A 20,096-nucleotide genomic window follows, 5' to 3' on the forward strand; every position below is an offset into this window, starting at 1 on the left:
TGAACCTTAAATGTCCTCCAAAGGCTCATGTGTTCAAAGCTTGGTCCCCAGCTGATGGTTCTATTGTAGTTCATGGGAGGAGTGTCCCTGAGGGAGATACTGGAACCTTGAGCCTTCTCTTTGTACCCCAGATGGCATAGGCCTCCCCCACCACGTTTCTGCCACCACGGGCCCAACAACCATGAACTGAAACCTCTAAAATAAGCCTTTTGTCCTTTTAAGTTGGTAATCTCTAGTATTTTTCACAGCAATGGAGAGTTGACTACATACTTTCAAAGACAAACCAATAGATCCTGTTCCCACTCAAGAAAATGGGATTATATAAGGATGTGCAGCCCAGAAAGCAAGGATGACCACTGGGAGAAGCAAATCCTTCCTACAAGATGAGGGCTCACCTGGCTTTAGTCAGTCCCTTACATAGGCCAAGAAAGAAATGCTGCCACAATGGCTACCTTCAATCAAGGGACAGGTTCAATGGAGGATGAAAGGGTACAAGCTGTCATCCCATAGACATCTAAATACCATAATGAGTATACTAGCAGTTAGTATACAGTCACCTTAGTAAGTTAAAAAAATCACTGTAATAGGTACATTCAGTTCAGCAGATCAATTCCCCAAAGGTATGAGGGAGACTCGGTTGTATTTGCTGAAGGTGGGAAGCTAGGTTAGAGCATTTCCCAGACTGAAAGAAATAGCTTGGGGAAATTAAAAGAAAATGCCTTATAGGGTTGGTACACAGATGCGATGGGCGGGGCATGGACACTGATACCTATAGACTTGGAGCTGCCTTGAAAGCCAGCTTAAGAGGCGTTTATGGGAACACCTGGCCTTTGTATAGAAATTACACATTCCTTCCGCCTCAGCTTCAAGACAGGTGGCTCAAATGAACCCTGATGAAAGTTGACAGAAAATTGACAGTGAAGGGAGCTTGAACTCTGGGCCTGAGCACTGTCCATCAGCTCTTCAGCTCAAGGCTAGCGCTTTACCACTTGAGCCACAGCACCACTTCCTGCTTTTTCTGCTTATGTGATGCTGAGGAATCAAACCCAGGGCCTCATGCATGAAAGGCAAGCACTCTACCACTGAGCCACTTTCCCAGCCCCGAAGAATTGAAATTCTTAATTTTTATTTATTGTGTGTGTGTGTGTATGTGTGTATGTGTGTATGCTATGTGCTGGGGCTTGAACTCAGGGCCTCAATGCTGTCCCTAAGCTTTTGTGCTCAAAGCTAATGTTGTACCACTTTGAGCCACAGCTCCATTTCCAGCCTTTTCTTTTTTCTTTTTGGTAGTTAACTGGAGGTTAGAGTCCCTTCCCCCGGCTGGCTTTGAAACTCCATCAGATCTCAGTGTCCACCAGTGCCTGGCCAGGAATTGAAATTTAACCGGTGCTTGTGCTTTTTTGCGTGCTCTCTCTCTCTCTCTCTCTCTTTCTCTCTCACTGTTTCTCTCTCTTTGTTGTTGGTGGTAGTGGTAGTGGTTGTGGGGCTTGAACTTGCAGCCTGGGGCTTGTGTGCTGTCCCTGAGCTTTTGTGCTCAAAACTAGTGTTCTACTACTTTCAGCCACAGCACCACATCCATTTTTCTGCATGGTTTTGGAGTCTCACCAACTTTCCTGCCCAGGCTGGGCTTTGAACTGCAATCCTCAGAACTCAGCCTCCTCAGTAGCTAGAATTACAGACATGAGCCACCAGTACCTGGCAACCCGTGCTTTTTCTAATATGCAAATTAACACATGGCTCCTGACCAACTAGTTGCAACAAATTTGCCTCTAGCTCCCTCAAAATGACTTCTGCTTCCTTTCCAACTTCCTCTCTGACATATGATCACCCCCACCCCACAGGCACCCAGTCTGGGGTTCAGCCTTCCTCAGTTCCCTAGGGAACAGCCAAGTGTGGCCTGGAGAGACCAGCAGCTAGGCTCCCACCCTGGCTGGCTCTGCCCAAGTCAGCAGTCTCAGTCTTCTCTGATCAGTGAACCCCATGCTCAGTTGTACGTATCCAGTCAATGTTTCTAGGACCCTTGGGACAACACAGTGTTACATAAATTTACAAATTGAAATTCTCCCAGAACATTGGGTTCTTGTTTATATCTCTACACTTCTGCATGCACTGTTCAAACTGCTTCTTGCTCTCAACTCTCACCCGGCCCCATTCTCCCTAATGCCTCCTCTTCTAATCCAAGCCTAGAAGTTACATCTGCTAAGCGCTGTGGAAGTCATCGGTGACTGATGGTCATCAATATTTCTGATTGCTTTTGATACCACCTACTGGTACAAATTCATTTTCTCTGCTGATTAAAGAATTTAAGAGGCAGGGAAATATTTAAACCACATAGAGCAAGTGTATTTAAAAGTGAAAGTAGGGGAGAGGGTAGACAAAAAGGAGGGGGCAGAATGCTGTCAAGAATACAATGTATAGGCTGAAAAATTAAGAAAAAGGAAAGGGTGGGTTAGAAGAGTTAGAATGTTGGAAGGGGAGACATTAATCAAGATGCATGGAATTCATAAGTTGCTTTGTTAAGTGGTAACTCTGTCACATAAATACTTGAAGATAACTTTTTTTGTGAAATAGAGTCTCTGTAGAGAGGTGCCTCAAAAATCCAGTCCAAAAGAATCTTCTCAGTAATTATTATAGTATGGGACTTCTCTCATATCTCTTTCCTTGTGGTTTGTACTGATTGCTTAGTGACTTTTGCATGCGCCACCCTAGAGCCAGGATTTTAGACTCCAGGTCTGGAGCCCAGAAGTCTCAAGTTAGATCCAGCTACCTGCTCCCATATGCTAAATAAAGAGGCATGGTAAAGGCAGAGAAAGGAGATGTATTACATGGCAGCCATGGGAAGACAACACTTCAGTGAATCTTCAGCTGTCATCAGAGATACAGATATTGGCTGGGAGAGATGGGGAAAGGGATGAGGAAGGTATGCATAATTAAAGCAGTGTCAGGTCAGAGTCACAGAACTCCTTGGAGGAGTTCTGGAGAAGAAGAACAGGAACAAGGTAGTCTCCTGTTTTCTGCTCACTTGCTTTAAGATGATAAGAAGAAGGCATTGCTTGTTTGAGGGGCAGTTTGCCTTCCCCACAGATGGTTGTCTGTACTGTCTCTTTGCTCCTGCAAACAAGTGATTTCAAAAGGTCTGCAGCAGAGAATAACAGATCAAAAGGTACCGATGCACCAGTGGCTCATGTCTGTAATCCTAGCTACTCCAAGAGGCTGAAATATGAAAGTGGAGGTTCGAAGTCCCCATGAGAGTCTTATCTCCAATTAACTACTCAAAAACAGGAAGTGGAGCTGTGGCAAAAGTGGAGCAAAAGAGCTCAGGGATTGTGCCCACACCCAGAGTTCAAACCACCTGGTGAAAAAAAAAAAAAAAAAAGAGGCACAGATACAAATTTGGGTATTTTTAAGCACAGGACCTAGCAAACACATCTTTGAAATAGCTTCTTTTACAGCCCCAACCCTTTTCTTAATTGAGTGGCCACACAGCATTATGGAAAGAAGCATTTGGGTTCCCATGTGAGGAAAACGCAGACTTTTCTGTCAAGCCAAAGTGCCTCCATCTTATGTAATGAATTTGACTTCAACTGTAACTATTATCTGTACTGTTCGTGACCAGCAGCCATACTAGGAATATGAACCTAGAAGGTGTTAAAAGAATAAACTGTAATTATCAGGTGTGCTGCTTGTGGCCAGCTAGCCATGTTAGGGACATAAATCTTTGTTGATGAAATTAAAAAGAATAAGACCCTGTTTTGAGTGGAAACTTTCCACTGCCTTCATCAACCTCCTCCAGTTGTATCTGCCAGCCACCCCATTCCCAACCTCACTCCCAGCTAGCTGTGAGGGAAAAACAAAAACAAAAAAACAAAAAACAAACCTTTGGTAAGAATTCGATAATAGGACCCATTCTAACCTTGGTAATCAATTATACTTACAATGTGAGCCTAACTCCTTGGCAAGGAGGAAAGACAGTTTGAACTGGGATTAAAAACCTAGCAAACTGCTCTGTCTGGTATGCCTGCCTAGCTTTGGGTAAAGTAACCGTATTGTACCCTTTTGTACAAAGTTGTCTTGATGAAATCTGCTATATCTCTTGTGTCTCTTCATTTTTGACCCCAAAGAGACAATGTACGTTTCTAATACCCAGCAAATTATGAGAAGAGGCACCATGATGAGCTATAGGTTGTCTGCCATGTGTGGTGTCCACCATGTTTTATCCCTAGCTACATAACAGAAGTCTTACCTCTCCCTCACTTCCCAGTGAGGACAGTTCTCCCAGCCTCTCAAACTGCAGCCTCATGCTTTGGTCAACTAAACACAAATAGAAATTGCACACATTTTCCAGGCAGGACCTTAAAGAGCCAGTGTATAAGTTGCCATATGGGCCTCCCACCACATGTGTTCATGGATCTAGGATCCTGGAAGCCTCTGGGAGTCCAGGCTTTTGACAAACTGTGGACAGCAGGGCTCTAACGGAGCTCACAGTGCATGAGAAGTAAGAAATGTCTGCATATTATGCCATTCAGATTTGGGTTAGCCCAATAACAAACTCCCCACTACCTCTCTCAGAGTGATTCAAATGTATTTAAAAAAAAACAATTTTCTGTTCCCCTAGAATTCACTGATCAGTCCTTGACACAATAAAATTTAATGGCTTATTTAGGTGTCTGCTTCTACCACTGAATCTCAAGTTGTCTGAGAGCAGGAACATGAAGGAACATGTACATATTCCTATGTACATCTTCATGGAGTCTGGTGCAAAGCAAGTAACTAGGCAGAAAGGCTACAGGCTAATAAGAAACATAAGAAAAATATTTGTTCCAGGTAAGTGCTTAATTCACTTGAGGAACTTCTAAAATTCACTCTGTTCTTGTTGGGAGACAGAATACTTTAAAAGTAGAATGTGCTGTTCTAGAAACAGAGATAGTTCAAGTAGAAGTGTTTGAAGCATGCTCTGTTCTTACACGGAGATAGTTCAGGTAGAAGTGTTTGAAATCGGATCCGAAGCTCAAATTCACAGAGGTCCCAGAAGTCAGTGAAGAACTCTAAGGCACTAGGGTAGCTTAGTTAGTACTGGAGTCCAGCTCACTCCTTGTTCAGATCTAATTGGAATTAAATGCTTTTGAAAGCTGAGACAGTCTGAGAATGTTCTCAAGAGGTTTTCAATGGAAATAATCAAGAATGGCTCAAATGTGGGACAAAAATCTAAAAGAAAGGATTAGATGGAGGTGTGGGTGTTTGGGTTTGGCGTTTTATTTTTTGTTCGTTTGGGTAACTTTTCTTTGTTCCAGTACTGGAAAGTTTAGGGATTAAAAACCGAGCAGCTTGCCTGCTCTTTGTGCTTGCTTGCCAGATTTTTGGCTGATGGCGCACCCTTCTGCAGAGCTAAACTTTGCCTTGCCGAATTCCTTTCGAGTTAAGTGTCCCAACATCCTGAATCACTTCTAACAAGTAGACTGCTAACCTAGAGCAAAAAAGCTAAGGGATAGCACCCAGGCCCTGAGTTCAAGCCCTAGTACCAGCATAAAAACAAAAGGGAAAAAAAAGAAAACAGAACTAAATTCTAATTCACTTTTTCTCCCAGCCCCCTGTGGCTGTTACACAATAATAATTTTCATAACTCAAAGTGTGCCCTTAGGCAAATCATCCCATTTTCTGTTTTTGATTTTTCAGTAGACCTGTCAACTAAAATTCTCCCTTAAGGGGAAAGACAGACTTAATGCTTTTCATTCTTAATCAACTTACAACAGAGATCTCCTAAACACCTAGATCCTCATACTTCCCATATCTTTAAATTTCCCTGTCAGGAAGGATAAAGAAATTTTACTAATTAGTTGTGAATTGTTTCCAGTTTTTCCTGTCTAGAAAAAAATGGCCTAGGGCCAAATAGTTCAAAAGAGCTCAAACAACAAAGAAATGAGGCAACAAACGCAGAATTTCAAATTTTCTTGGCAAAACAAGCAGCCTATTCAAAAGAAAAGAAAAGCAGGGTCCAATTATCCCCTATTGGAGAGCATTTAACCAGGGATCCAAAAAGGCCTCCAAGTTAATTTAAATCTCCCTTTCACCAACTGGTGGTTTAAAAAAAAAAAAAGCAGCAAATGAGGGCCCAAATGGAAAGACAAGAAGAATGTCATAGCTGAGGGGTGCAAATTCCATCTCTCCTTTCTGTCCAATGTCAATTAGCTGTCCTTGGCTACTGCTTCATGAGGACATTTTCTTTTGACTGGCTCACCAAAGCTGAAACCTGATTTTAGACCCTGGTACTGGGGCTTGAACTCAGGGCCTCATGCTTTAACTGAGCATTTTCCCACTCAAGGCTGATGCTCTGCTATTTGAGACACACCTCTACTTCTGAATTTTTGCCAGTAAACTGGAGATTAAGTAAAAGTAATTAAAAGTCTCACAGATTTTTCTGTGTGGGCTGAGTTTTCTGCATTGTCCCTGAGTTTTATTTGCTCAAGGGTAATGCTCTGTCTCTTGAGTCACAACTCCACTTCTGGTAGTTTGATGGTAATTGGAGATAAGAATCTCTGGGTTGGCTTTGAACTTAGATCCTCCAACCTTAGACGTCTGTGTAACTAGGATTGCAGGCAGGCAGGGGCCAAGCGTCCCCATTTTTGATATCCCATTTTGCATCTTTTGTTCATTACCTATCTCTTAACATATTAATGTAGTTATTATTTTAGTTGTTTTGATTTCACTTTTCTTTTTTTTTTTGGGGGGGGGGGTCCGGTCGTGGGGCCTGAACTCTGGGCCTGGGTGCTGTCCCTCAGCTCTTCAGCTCAAGGCAAGCGCTCTACCACTGAGCCACCTTCCCAGTCCCTGATTTCATTTTTCATATTGAAAGTATGAATGGTTTGCCATGCCGTGTTTATAGTAGTAAAGCTTCTGAGTTTTTCTGTGGAGTTATTTTTCCAGAGATTTTTTTTCTTCTGATGCTTTCTTCTCACTCATTAACATCTTTCAAAGTGAGTTCAAACTGTGAGTTTGAACTCAGGGCATTCATTATTGTTTGTTTGTTTTTATGTAATGCTAGTGCACTACCACTTGAGACACTCCTCCTTTTCTGGATTTTTTTTGGGGGTCAGTATTGGGGCTTAAGTTCCCTTTAGAATTCCTTGTAGGACATGTCTTAGGGATAGTTACTCTCTTAGGCTTTTTGTTGTTGTTGTTGCTTTTGTTATGGTTGTTTTTGTTTGGGGGAGTTATTTTTCAATCATGGGGTTTGAATTCAGGGCCAAGGTGCTATCCCTGAGCTCTTTTGCTCAAGACTAGTGCTCTACCACTTGGAGCCACAGCTCTACTTCTGGTTTTCTAGTGGTTAATTGGAAATGAAATCTCAAAGGAAATTGATTGGGCTGTCTTTGAACAACCTCAGATCTCAGTGGTCCAGAGTAGCTAGAATAGGTGTGAGCTACCCTGCCTGTTTGTTTTTAACCTAGGAACAAAGATTTCATTTTCCTTCAGTACTGTGAAAATCATTCTGTGCTCTCCTAGTTGACAAAATTTCCTCTAAGAAGTTCTGCTGTGAATGAGGAACCCCTCCTTTTGTTTTTTCTTTTTCTTACTGCCTTGAGAATCTCTATCTTCCAGCTGTGCTATGAAAACTTCATTATGTGTTTGAAGATTTGGTTTTGTTAATTCTGACTAGTGCTCTTTGACTTCCTCATACATGGATATTTGTCTCCTTCTTGAGGTTTGGGAACTTTCATGTTATTAACTCTCCAAGTTTTCTATTCTCTAGGCATTGTCAAGGCTTTCTTGATAATTCTAGATCTTTGTTCTTTTAATGCTGCCTTAGATCCCTATATAGTTTCTTATTTTTTTCTTTTTTTCTATATGTTCAAATGTTTTATCTTCAAGTCTCTTTCTTGATTATTCTGTTTATTCTATTTATTCTTTGATTCCTGCACTTACAATATGCTTCGAGTACTTTTCATCTTGAAGGTTGCTAGGGTTCTTGTTTTCTTACTTGCTTGTTTCTATCAATCCATTAAATTTCTATGTTAGAGAACTGTTTCTTTGTGTTCTCTTAAAGCTCATTTACTTCCTTAAACAGCTATTTCTGCATCCAGAAGTTCATCTATATTAGTCACTATATGGTCAATTTCTGGTGCCTATCTTTGACCATTAGGTAAGGTCATGGTTTCCTGAAAGTTGCTGATATTTGTTGGTTTGTGACATCATCTGGATATTAAAGGCTTAAGTGCTTAATCCTGTTTTTGTAATATGGCTTTGTCTGTGCTAGCCTTTCCGGAAACTTAAGCAGCCTATTTAGTTTTAAGGGGTTTGTTTATTTTTTAACTTTGGGACTATGGGCACTCCCACTATTTCAGTGCTAGCTGGTGACCTAAGTGTAGGTTGCCCATGAGACCTGGCTCGCATTTTATTGTTGTTTGAGAGAGTGATCAAAACCTAGATTTGGGAGGTAACAATGTTCGATAGGAAATGTACTTACTCATTACCTTACTCATGTAACTGTAACCCCTCTGTATAGTAGCTTTATAATAAATATATATATAAAGAAGAAAGAAAAAATAAACTAGGGTTGTCCCAAATCTGTACTTCGTGTGCCGTGCAGTGTGAAATAGGGAAGTATCTAACTCTGCCCAGCCCTGAGTAGAATCACCACAATGGGATCACCCATATGCAGCAATTGTAACTACAATGCTATATCATACCCTAAGCCCATAGTCCATGGAGACCGGCATAGATCTCGTAGAAGACAAAGGCTCACGTATTATTTGTGTTTAATTAAGCAGATTTGGGTTAAATAAATTTTGAAAGCTGGGTGCTGGTGGCTCAGGCATGGAATCCTGGCTGTTCATTAGGGGGAGATCTGAAGATCAAAGTTCAGAGGCAGCCCAGGCAAACAAATCTGAAAGAGTCTTATCTCCAATTAACCAATAAAAACCCAGAAGTGACTTGGCACTGGTGGCTCACATCTGTAATCCTAGCTACTCAGGGGGTGAGGATTAAGGCTCTCGAAGCCATTTGGGGCCCGCAAAGTCCACAAGAGCTTAACTTCAATTAACCACCAGAAAACCAGAAGTGGCACTGTGGCTCAAAGTGGTATAGTACTGGCCTTGAGTGAAAAAGCTCAGAGACAGTGCCCAGGCCCTGAGTTCAAGCCCCAATACTGGTCCTAAAAAAATCTAGTGGTGGAGGTGTGTCTCACATGGCAGAGCCCCAACACTGTGTAAAAACAAATGAAAAACACCAAACAAACAATAATGAAATGCCCTGAGTAAAACTCCCAAAACTGGTGTGCCTGGGTACACACACACACACACACACACACACACACACACACACACACAAACACACGCGCGCGCGCGCGCACCCACACACTCACGCACACACGCACACACAGATTTTTCTTTTCTTTTGTTGGTTGTAGGGCTTGAACTCAGGGCCTATGCGCTGTCCCTGAGCTCTTTTGCTCAAGACTAATGCTCTACCACTTTGAGCCATAGCACTACTTCCAGTTTTCTGGTGTTAATTGAAGATAGAGTCTCATGGACTTTCCTGCTCGGGCTAGCTTTGAACCATGATCCTCAGATCACAGATTACAGGCTTGCGCCACCAGTGCCCAGCACACAGATAAACTTTTGGTTCCATGACCTCTCACCAGATTTGTATTTTTAACTGGCCACTTTTTTCACAGTGATCTCTAACATGCTGCCTGGGTTCCCTTGCTTTTTCAGAAGACAAGGCAGCAGAAGCGCGCAGTGATACTATGGACAAATTCCCATCGGGTCCCTCCTTGGATCTGTTCCCTGTTACAGCAGAGTCTCAGGCAGTACCTGACCAAGGCCAGAGCCCAAGATCCAGCTGCTGTCTCAGAGCTTGCTCATCACATGCTTCTGTCTTGAATCCCACTGATAGAAAGCTCAAGGACCTCTCACCACACACGCTGTGCTGAGGCCCCATACACTGGGCCTGTCCATCTCAGATCACACTCTTGCTAGGACAACTGGGGCTTCTTAAGTGCTTGTAAAAGAAAGAGTTCCTGGCTCACAACTAAGCCCTTACATGTAAAATCCTTATCCCCCTTTGGGCTCAGACTGTATATATACATTTCCAGAGATCTGAACTCCATAATGACAACACAGGCTTCTCTGATGATAACTGTTTTGAATTTCTAAGTTTCCTGAACATTGGTGATATGCCAGGCACTAGCAAACATATCAGAGATAAAAAAAAGTTCAACAAGGGCTGGGAAGGTGGCTCAGTGGTAGAGTGCTTACCTTGCATGCCTGAGGCCCTGGGTTCGATTCCTCAGCACCACATAAACTGAAAAAGCCAGAAGTGGCTCAAGCAGTAGAGCGCTTGTCTTGAGCTGAAGAGCTGAAGGACAGCGCCCAGGCCCAGAGTTCAGGTCAGTGATTGGCAAAAAAAAAAAAAAAGTTCAACAAGGCTTAGATTCCCTCCTAAAATAAACTTACAACTGAATTGAGGGAAAATATACACATCAACTACAATTTGGCAGGAAACGTTTATGTGAAATATATCTTGAGAAGAGAGGACCATCTCCAGATCAGAGAAGGCTCCAGGATAGGAGGTCAGAAAGCGGTTGGCCCATGATGTTTGGGGCCTTCGCATCAGCACAGCACTGCTCTGAAGCATGATACACACTGCCCATGACCACTGGAGGAACCACATGCTCCTGAGCCAGTGAGCTGCCTGGCACAGAAGGAGCATCTTCTGCAGGACTTGGGATTTGGATACAGGTACATTTAATGACCCAGACACCATACAGCTCCTCACTCAGCCCAGCTTTGGACAATAGAGCAAAGAACCTCAACCTTGTGAACACAACCCAAAGGGCCAGAGGCAATAAGACAAGACACAGAGTAAGTGTGGCTCAGGCTTTACTGGGGGTAACATAAGGCTGGGCAGCCCCCACACTGGGAACCAGGGCCTGAACACACAAAACTGGTGCAGGAACTTCAGGGGTACTGGGGTCAATCAAGCTCCTCCAAGCAGGACAGAGGCTATATGGTTAGATTCAGGGCAAGAACAAGAAGGTAGAGGCTTTGTTGAAGAAACTGGGATCTGAAGCTTACAGAGGCTCAACTGTAGAGGGGTCTGAATAGAAGGAGATAGTGGCCTTTGCCGAGAAGGGAGGAGAAGGAAGGACAAAGGATTGAGAAGACTGAGGCAGCAGTGCTAAGAAGCAAGAGGGCCACAGGTGCAGATCCTCTCCACGTGTGTGTATTGGCATTACAGGGCCCCTACTTGTTACCCCATGTGGCCTGTTTTAAAAACAGAGGCTTTCGGAGGAAGCGGCTGGTCTTCATGTAGGCAGAGATCTTCTTCAGTCCCTGCAATTGGGAAGGAAAAGCAGGAGCTCAGGCCTGGTGAAGACTGACCCAAGCAATTTCCCTCCAGGAGAAGCCCATGCATGGGAATCAAGACCAGTCTGCTCAGCTCCCCAGTTCTGGGCTGGGACCTCTTGAGTGTCCTGTAGATACTGGGCAAGGTGCTTTATATTCAACATTCCATATTGGCTCAGAAAATCCATTCGTCCTAGGCACTGGTAGCTCAATGCCTATAATCCTAGTTATTCAGGAGGCTGAGATCTGAGGATTGCAGTTTGGAGCCACCCAGGCAGGAAAGTCCTAGAGCTGTGACTCAAAGTAGTAGAGCTCTCGGCTTGAGCAAAAGAGCTCAGGGGACAGCACCTGGGCCTTGAGTTCAAGCCCCATGACTCACAAAAAGAAAAAAGCATCAATCCACTTAGCAATCCTGCAAGATACAAACTGCCTTCACCACTGATCAGTAGGAAACCTAAGGTCCAAAGAGATTAAACAACTTCCTTACAGAGCTAATGAGAAGAACTAGTGAGTCCCAGGCTGTCTGTCACTCTATGCTTTCTGTGCTCACCCCTCTTCCCTTCCCACAGGGGTGGCTCTGCTTCACAGGAAAGTTTCTGCACATCTGAATTTGCACACAGGAGGAAAGATCTAGAAGAACAAAGGAGCTGAGAGCTTATCAGCATTGCATGGAAGATACACAAGGTCTTACCCAAGCAACTCAGAAAACCTTGAGTGAAAAGTGCTCAAGATGGAGGAAGACCCACAGGGAAAGGTTGGACAGGGTCCTACCCAGTCCTCTGAGAGCAGAATGTCCAAATTTCTCTACCTAGTACCTGAGTCTAATTTCACTGTGTCCCTGTACAACCTCATGGCAACCTAATATAGGGACCAGGCCAAATGACATTTAGTTGTGTTGTGTGACTTCTTAACAAAGGTTCAGCAACCAGGTAACTAAAAAGAATTCAGAGAGGGCTGGGAAGGTGGCTCAGTGGTAGAGTGCTTACCTCACTTGCATGAGGCCCTGGGTTCAATTCCTCAGCACCACATAAACAGAAAAAGCAGGAAGTGGTGCTGTGGCTTAAGTGGTAGAGCGCTAGCCTTGAGCTGAAGAGCTAAAGGACAGTCAATACCCAGGCCCAGAGTTCAAGCCTCACAACCAACAACAACAACAAAAAGGATTCAGAGATCCAAGACTGCCTAGATCTAATAAGCCAGACCCAGCAGACCATGTTGCAGCTCTCAGAGCTCCTTTTCCTCCCTATCTGTGCTCCAGTGAGCTTTCAAACACCCCAAGGCCAAGCCTGGAACAGAACCAAAGCTGATAAGAACTTGCTGAGAAAGGACTTCACTTGATGGGGAGGAAGGCCGGAGAATGGATTTCGGGCTAAAACAACAACTGTTGCAAATTATGCCTCTGACTCCCAAATCTCTAAGAAAGTAGGCTTTGTTGGTATTAATAAACAAGTGCACTTTCAGTACATCATTATCAACTGTGGCATGAGGTCCAAGCTGTATTCTCAGAACCCAGGTGGTGTTTTGGGCACTTTCTGCTATACTCATTTGCAGATTAGGCATGAAGGAGCTCTTTATATGTTGTATGAGGCCTGACTTAGAGCCTCTTACACAGGAGAAGGTCAGCAAACAGAAAGGAAAATTAGCCAGGTGCTGGTGGCTCACACATGTAATCCTAGTTACTCAGGAGGTTGAGATCTGAGGATCAAGGTTCAAAGCCAGCCCAGGCAAGAAAGTCTGTGAGACTCTTATCTCCAATTAACTGCCAGAAAACTAGAAGTGGAGCTGGCTCAAAGTGGTCAAGCACTATCCTTGAGCAAAAAAGCAAAAAAGCTCAGTGTTCAAGCCCTGAGTTTAAGAACATGACCAATAACAAAAAAAAGAGAAAAGAAACAAAGGAAGAAATAAAAGAAAGTATATGAGCCTCTCACAGATGCAACACAGGAATATTGAAAGAAAACAGAAGAGGGGCAGAAGGTCCCTACCATAGAACACCTGAAGATAAACTCCTCCAACAGGGGCCCCACATAGCTACTCGTCAAGCACCAACTACAGTCTTGGTGCCTTCTCATTAGGGGGTCATAACTGTATGTAAAACCTCCCTGCAGAGCAACAGTGACTCTTGTCTGTGTTTCTTGATACTTCTCAGTTACTCTCAACTTGTCTCACCCTACTCAATGACACCTGTATACGCTTTTGTGTTCCTTCTCCACAGGGTCCTGGGCAGGAAACCCAGGCTGCAGAAGGCCTGAAGATTTTCCTTCCACTATAAATCAAGGACAGCCAAGGACTGTTGCCCTTAGACTAAGCCAGAGGCCCACCACAACCTCCCTTGGCACTGGAACCTTCAATAAGCTGCTCACCCTCTACAGCCTCAGGTTCCTAATCTGTCCAATGGGAAGGGTTGCTCTGTCCACCCATAGGAATGCTATAATGATAAACTTGGCTCACTATATATGGTGCTAAGCACAGGGACTGCCAGAAAGCCAGCACTCAGTAAACCCTCATTATTCTTCACTCAGCTCCAGGACTAGGAAGCCATCATGGAAAGCCATCATGGAAAGGGGGAAAAGACGTTTACCCATGAGGAAAGAGGACTGGGGGGTGTCACCTCAAAGCGGGACATGAAGTCCTTCAGGTTGGGGAACGCATCCAGGCACTTGGGTTCAAACATTCGGTGGATATCAAGGACATCATAAGCCAGGAAATCCACAAAGGTGATCTGCAGAGACAGAATGAGTGGGCTGAATTCTCACATAAAGTGTGACAATAGAAGAGTTCTCCTCCCTGTGGCCCTCCTCCTTACCTTGTCCCCTGCAAACCATGGCCGCTTCCCCAGGAACTGGGAGAAGAGCTTCATCTTGTCAGGAAGGCCCTCCAAGAACTCAGGCTTCAGCTTCTCCTGAGGCAAAAAACAGCAAGTCAGGACCCTCAGATAAAAGCCCCTCATCGGGACATCTTTTGTGTGTGCCAGTACTGGGGAATTAAAGAAGCAAGAACTGAAAGACCCCAGGAGGGAAGTTGTACCTAATGGATGGCAGGTGAATATTGGCATATTTTCAGGAAAGTTGAAGAATGTTTGATCTGTATGTGTGTGCACATACATGTATGCATGTGTATGCCAGTACTGGGGCTTGTACTTAGAGCTTAGCTACTGTCCCTTAATTTTTTGCTCAAGACTAGCACTCTACCACTTGAGCCACAGCTCTATTTCTGGTGTATTGTTGGTTAATTTGAGATAAGTCTTCACAGACTTTCCTGCTAGGGCTAACTTCAGACCACCAGTGCCCATCAGAATGTCTGATCCTGAAAGGAAGGAAGGAAAGGGATGGTGATCTTCTGGCTGATCCTGGGATGACTATTAAGAAACAGTCTTTATTCTTACTGGTGGTATTAAGGGCACAACTTTGGGGAAACCATTGGACAGAGGGCTGGAGACTAAGGTGCATTACTTTCCACTATCTTGTTCTTGGGTTGAGTCTTCTTATTCCAGAAGCAGGAAGAGGGGTGGGGGGACCACATCTTGGGAGAGCCCATTGCTCAATTAAAGGTCAGAGATGAAAGGGATCCTAAAAACAAACTCTAAAGTCTAACAACTGAATTTCAAAACTTCTAAGCTAAATTATTCCCTAAGATTGGGCAATTGATTTGGTGTTTACATGGCCAGATTTTGATCATGATGAATAAGTAGTCCTGTGGGGAATCAGAAATGACAAAGAGTTCAAATGACAAACAAGATCAGCATGCATGTGAACCCAGTTTAACTCCTGCTCCAAACTCTGCCAGGTACAGCACAATTGGGAAACTCACATAGTCAGGGCTGTAGCAGACCATGACAAGCTGAATGCGGATGTCCCAAACCTGGTTCTCCAAAACATCCACACGAATCTTCTCCTCCTCTGTCTCCCCACCTGTGGCCATACAGATGCATCCTCACCATCCTGCCCCAGCCAAGCCCCGGGGCTAGCCATTGTGCCCACACACACCCAGCCGCCAGCCCCACTCACACAGGTTGTGCTTGCGGGCAATGTAACGTAGGATGGCATTGCTCTGGGTGATCTTGTGAGCTCCATCAATCAAGTAGGGCAGCTGGATGGACAAGCAGGGAAGGTCACAAGGGGCCCCAGGTCCCAGCAGCCCTTCTCTGGGTTAGAGCAGACACAGGACCTGGCACTCAGTGTGCCTGGCCATGGTGAGCCCTACATGAATACACTACAGAATGAATGCAAGAACTGGAGCATAAAGCATCATAGAACCAGAGACAGCCAGGAAAGAGGGAAAGAGAGCAAAAGCACTGATCCTAGAAACTCTCAGCTGGGCAAGGAAAGGAGGGAAGGAAGGAGGGAGGCCACACTTCCCTAGACCACCCCTTCCCCTGTACCTACATTGGGAAAGTCCAGGCCCAGCTTGAACTTCTCATTCAGCCACTGGCTTTTGTCATAGTTAGGAGCTGTGGTAGACAAGATCAATTAAAAGCAAATTTTCCTGAGTCCAGCCCTCCTTCCCCAGGACCCCCTGAGGCAGTGGATCTGCACTCTGACCATCTGTGTCCCACATTCCAAGGCTACAGGGGTGAAGAATGCTGTGAGGGCTGAGGGATCTAAGGACCAGGGTCACAAAAGGTTTAGGCCAGTGCTAGACAACCCCACCCAACTTCAGACAGAGGGGACCCCAGCCCTCCTCTCCCAGATCCCTGCAATGGCATACCAAACTGCCTCCTACAGGCTTTGGGAAGAGATAGGCCCTGGGTGTAGGTAATGGAGGCCTACAGAGTTGGTCACTAATGGGCAGGGGTTGGACAAAGGCCTGGCCAAGAGGTGTCCTTACCATCCCCCATCCTGTATGTCTTCTCCTCATAGCTTGAGCCTGTGTATTCTAGGAGCAGGCGGATGGCGTGAGCCAGCTGGAAGAGATGGCAGGTGACAGAGGTCAGACAGGGAGGCTGTGGGACTTCACCTTCTCCAGGTCAGCATAGCCTACACCTACCTACACACACCTGCATTACACATGTGTGTGTAGTTGTATGCGTGCATGTAAGAGAGAGACAGACGGACAGAGAGCACCTGTGTGCTGTTATACCACAGAAATCCAGAAAGCCTTCAGAGGATTCTTGATCTAGAATCTATCCAAATACTCACAACTTTCTTTGCCTCTTGCTGAGTCTCCCACCCACACAGAGGTAAGACACCACCCCTGCCTCCTTACCCCACGGATGTCCCAGTAACCCAGCGTCATGGCCATGATGCTCCCTGTGACCAAGCCTAGTGCTTTCTGCAGGACAGGGCTGGGACTTTTCTATCTGAGCATTGAGAGGCAGGGTCTGGGTCTGATGACAGCCCCGCCCCTCTGCTTCTCCCCGCCCCTCTGCTTCCCCCGCCCCTCTGCTTCCTGGCTTCTACTCCCCATGCACCTCCTCCTCTTGTGGATGCTGAGCCTCTTGGCCAGGAAACTAGGAAAGGGAGCCAGGGACTCAGAGGCAGGAAAGAGGATGAATTAGTGCTGTCTCACCCTCCAGGCCTCAGGGAGCCAAGTGTGGGCTCCCAGAAACCAAAGGCACAGGTCACCCAGCCTGCTCCCCAAAACCCTGCCAGAGACTTTCCCCAACCCCCCTCCTCCCCTAGCTCCACCGGGAGCTGGCAGCCCTTTGCAGATGTGGCAAGTTGATCAACCGCAAGGCATTCTCAATTAACCCTTTCCAGTTCCTTACTCTTTGCTCTTAACTGGAGAGATTCCTTGGGCAGAAATGCCGAGGTTTAGCCAAAAAGAGGATGCCGAGGAACCTGAGGAGACAGGTTGGGATAGATGAGAGAGATGGAAGGTATGGCCTTAAGATGCATTGTACTGGGGCTGGGAAGGTGGCTCAGTGGTAGAGTGCTTGCCTTGCATGCCTGAGGCCCTGGGTTCGATTCCTCAGCACTACATAAGCAAAAAGAAAAAAGCCGGAAGTGGCGCTGTGGCTCAAGTGGTAGAGTGTTAGCCTTGAGCTGAAGAGCTGAGGGACAGTGCCCAGACCCAGAGTTTAGGCCCCATGACCGGACCCAAAAAAAAAAAAAAAAAGATGCATTGTACTCATAAACTGCTATGATATGTTGAAACCATCTTGTACAACCACTTAATGACATTTTTTTTTTAGAGGGAGGATATCACTAACCTGAGAATTTAATTTAGTATCTATTACTGAAAGAAAAAAAGTTGGACCTATCAGAAAGCTGCTTGATTTTTGTTATTTTTTATTTTTTTTTTTATAAACCTTGAAAACCTCATAGAATAGTTAATGACCCAAGGGCCTAACCAAGGATATTTGGTCTCCTTGTTTTCCTGCAGAGAATTTGTGGCACCCAGCCATTGCTCATCTGGCTAAGGATGATGTAAACTAGCTACTTAGTATTTTGGCCCTGATAGTGGATCTAAATTAAAAAAACAAAAACAAAAGCAGACAAAGGTCCTGCCAGGAGTGTGAGGTGTCCCCAGCACAGGGCCTGCAGTCAGCTAGCAGAACTTCACATTGGCAGCACCATGGCCTGGATGCAGAGTTCAAGTCCAGCTATGAGCTACAGTGGAAGATCTTAAGAGCTCCAGGGGGCCAGATACCTTTCTCCTTCCAAGGTGCCACTCAGAACCACAGGAAGACCAGAGCCAGACCCTCAGCCTGTCCAGGTCCCTAGGTTTCAGCCCTGGCCCAGGTCACTAACCCCTCAGTGCTCTTGCTATCATGGGGGGAGGTTCAAATGGCCTTCCAAGTCTCTCAGACCTGGAATAAAACCCCCACACGCACATTATCTTAACAAGAACATTGATCCACCTGCCAGCCTTCTTCCTTCCAAACAGTCAAAACCAAAAGGTGTGAAATCCATTGGTTGACTTTGCCTTGTCTAAAAGAAAGTTAAGGGACATAATAACTAAGAGAACAGATAATGGAACTTAAAAAGGAAGTGAATTTATAAGGGCAAGGTTGTTATCTCCAGGCAATAAATCTGAGGAATTAGTTCAGCTAATGCTTGGTTAGGACGGCAGAGTCTGAACCTAGTGTTAGGACCACAGAATCTGAACCCAGCATATCAATAATGGTTTTAACTCTTCAAACCAATATTGGGCTGGAAGTGGAAGACGGGCAGAGGTCCTCTCATCCCTGGAGAGGCATATCACATACTGTGCTGGTCTCTGTGAACATGGAGGCTTAGAGACCCAGTCACTGGGGCTGACAGAGTAAAGGACCTATCACAAATATTGTCTCTGTTCTCAGACATGGTCAACCCTCCAGCTCTTATTATTAGACTGGTTGTAGGCTGATGAGGCAGTGTTAGACCTCCAAGGGAATTCCTATCATCTTGCAAGGCCATGCTACCATTTCTATGCAGACATGCACACATACAAATATTTGAGCCTTTGAATTAGTATAGCATTCATCATACGTTAATTATTTGTCATCTTTTTCTTTATGAATTTTGATCATGAAGAAGAGTATTTCTAGATTCAGTTGAAGAAATGGGTTTTGAAAACTTTAACATTCATTCAAATATCAATTTGGAAAGCTAGGTAATAGTAGTACAGTAGTGTTCACCCATCTGGTCCTTCTTTTACTGAAGATCCTACCACACACTAGATTCTTCATAGTCCTCCATAGTGAGTGTAATTTGGCAGTTAACCATCACAAGCGAGGTGGAAACTCCAGGGAGAGACCTTGGAAATATGAGGCATGTCTTCATGTTTTTATGCCCTAAGAGGAGTGGACAGAGAGGGAGGCTGAGAGAAGGAGAGGGAGGCCATGCTGGCCATGATAAGGGCTCTCAGGAGCTGGGGAGGTAGATTCCAGTCACAGGGCCTTTCAGGAGAAGAGCTCTGTAGAATGAAGGGACAGACTGGGCCAGAAGCCACTCAAAAGCAAGGTCCCCACAAGCTAGGAGAGACATCCAGGGGGTCTCCTGAGTCTCTGAAAGGCAAGAAGAGGGAGCAGTCAGGATTAAGGATGCTTCAAAGTTGTCTAAAGCAGAGGATGGTAGTCAGTTCATGACCTCACAGAAATTGCCTCCAGGGTTGTTGGACTCTCTGAACTTCTGTGTGCACTGTCCCAACTGCAGAGAGTAAACAAGCTCTAATTGTTTAAAGGAACACTGCAAGATAAAATGTATTGGATACAACTTGACTTCTGGACTCTGCAGTTAATACGCTAACATCCCTAAGGCATATCCATAGCAATTAAATAGGATTATGTTAGACACTGGTAGTTTAAGCCTGAAATCCTAGCTACTCTCAAAAGGCTGAGATCTGAGGTTCAAAGTTCAAGCCAGCCCAGACTCTGGGCTCTTCAGCTCAAGGCTAGTGCCCTATCACTTGAGCCATAGTGCCACTTCCGGCTTTTTCTCCTTATGTGATGCTGAGGAATCAAACCAGGGCCTCATGCATGCAAGGCAAGCACTCTACCACTGAGCCACCTTCCCAGCCTCTCCAATAGACTTTTATGTTCAGTTAACCAGCAAAAAACCAGAAATAGAGCTGTATTTAATGGACAATTATACACACACACACACACACATATGTGTATAATATATTGAACCTTAGTAGCAGAAAAGCCAACAGGGGAAATAAATTTACTAACAAGGTCAAATGCAGCAAGACTAATAGCGTGCCTAGAAGGAGCAAGTACAAACCAACAGTCCTGCTTGGAAAGTCCAGTTGGCTGACTGGATCATGTATTCCCTATGATGATCCTTTACTGATCAAAGAGAGGGGCTTTTTGGTTTGGTTTTGTTTTCTTTTTGT

At 44.9% G+C, this 20,096-nt stretch overlaps 1 protein-coding gene across 1 annotated transcript; it reads right to left on the reverse strand.

Annotated features, from left to right (window-relative positions):
• Positions 1-10,864: 10,864 nt before the first annotated feature.
• Positions 10,865-16,614, reverse strand: LOC122108215 (glutathione S-transferase Mu 1-like). The gene is made up of 8 exons (XM_042680203.1): positions 16,542-16,614; positions 16,164-16,239; positions 15,722-15,786; positions 15,344-15,425; positions 15,147-15,247; positions 14,143-14,238; positions 13,948-14,058; positions 10,865-11,330 (listed from the first exon to the last, which is right to left on the reverse strand). The coding sequence occupies exons 1-8, from the start codon at positions 16,575-16,577 to the stop codon at positions 11,241-11,243; spliced, it is 657 nt and encodes a 218-aa protein (XP_042536137.1). The 5' UTR covers positions 16,578-16,614; the 3' UTR covers positions 10,865-11,240.
• Positions 16,615-20,096: the final 3,482 nt, after the last annotated feature.

Source organism: Dipodomys spectabilis, unplaced genomic scaffold (assembly GCF_019054845.1).
Source record: "Dipodomys spectabilis isolate Male_0828 unplaced genomic scaffold, ASM1905484v1 ptg000002l, whole genome shotgun sequence".
In the NCBI taxonomy this organism is placed as follows: Eukaryota; Metazoa; Chordata; class Mammalia; order Rodentia; family Heteromyidae; genus Dipodomys; species Dipodomys spectabilis.

What these genes read in the sequence shown, in the direction of transcription:
- LOC122108215 (XM_042680203.1), bottom strand. Translation starts at nt 16,577, where the DNA reads ATGGCCATGACGCTGGGTTACTGGGACATCCGTGGG. An exon ending in GTTACTGGGACATCCGTGGG is followed by an intron (nt 16,240 to 16,541) that starts GTAAGGAGGCAG and finishes CATCTCTTCCAG; the next exon opens with CTGGCTCACGCCATCCGCCT. An exon ending in TGCCCGCAAGCACAACCTGT is followed by an intron (nt 15,248 to 15,343) that starts GTGAGTGGGGCT and finishes GTATGGCCACAG; the next exon opens with GTGGGGAGACAGAGGAGGAG.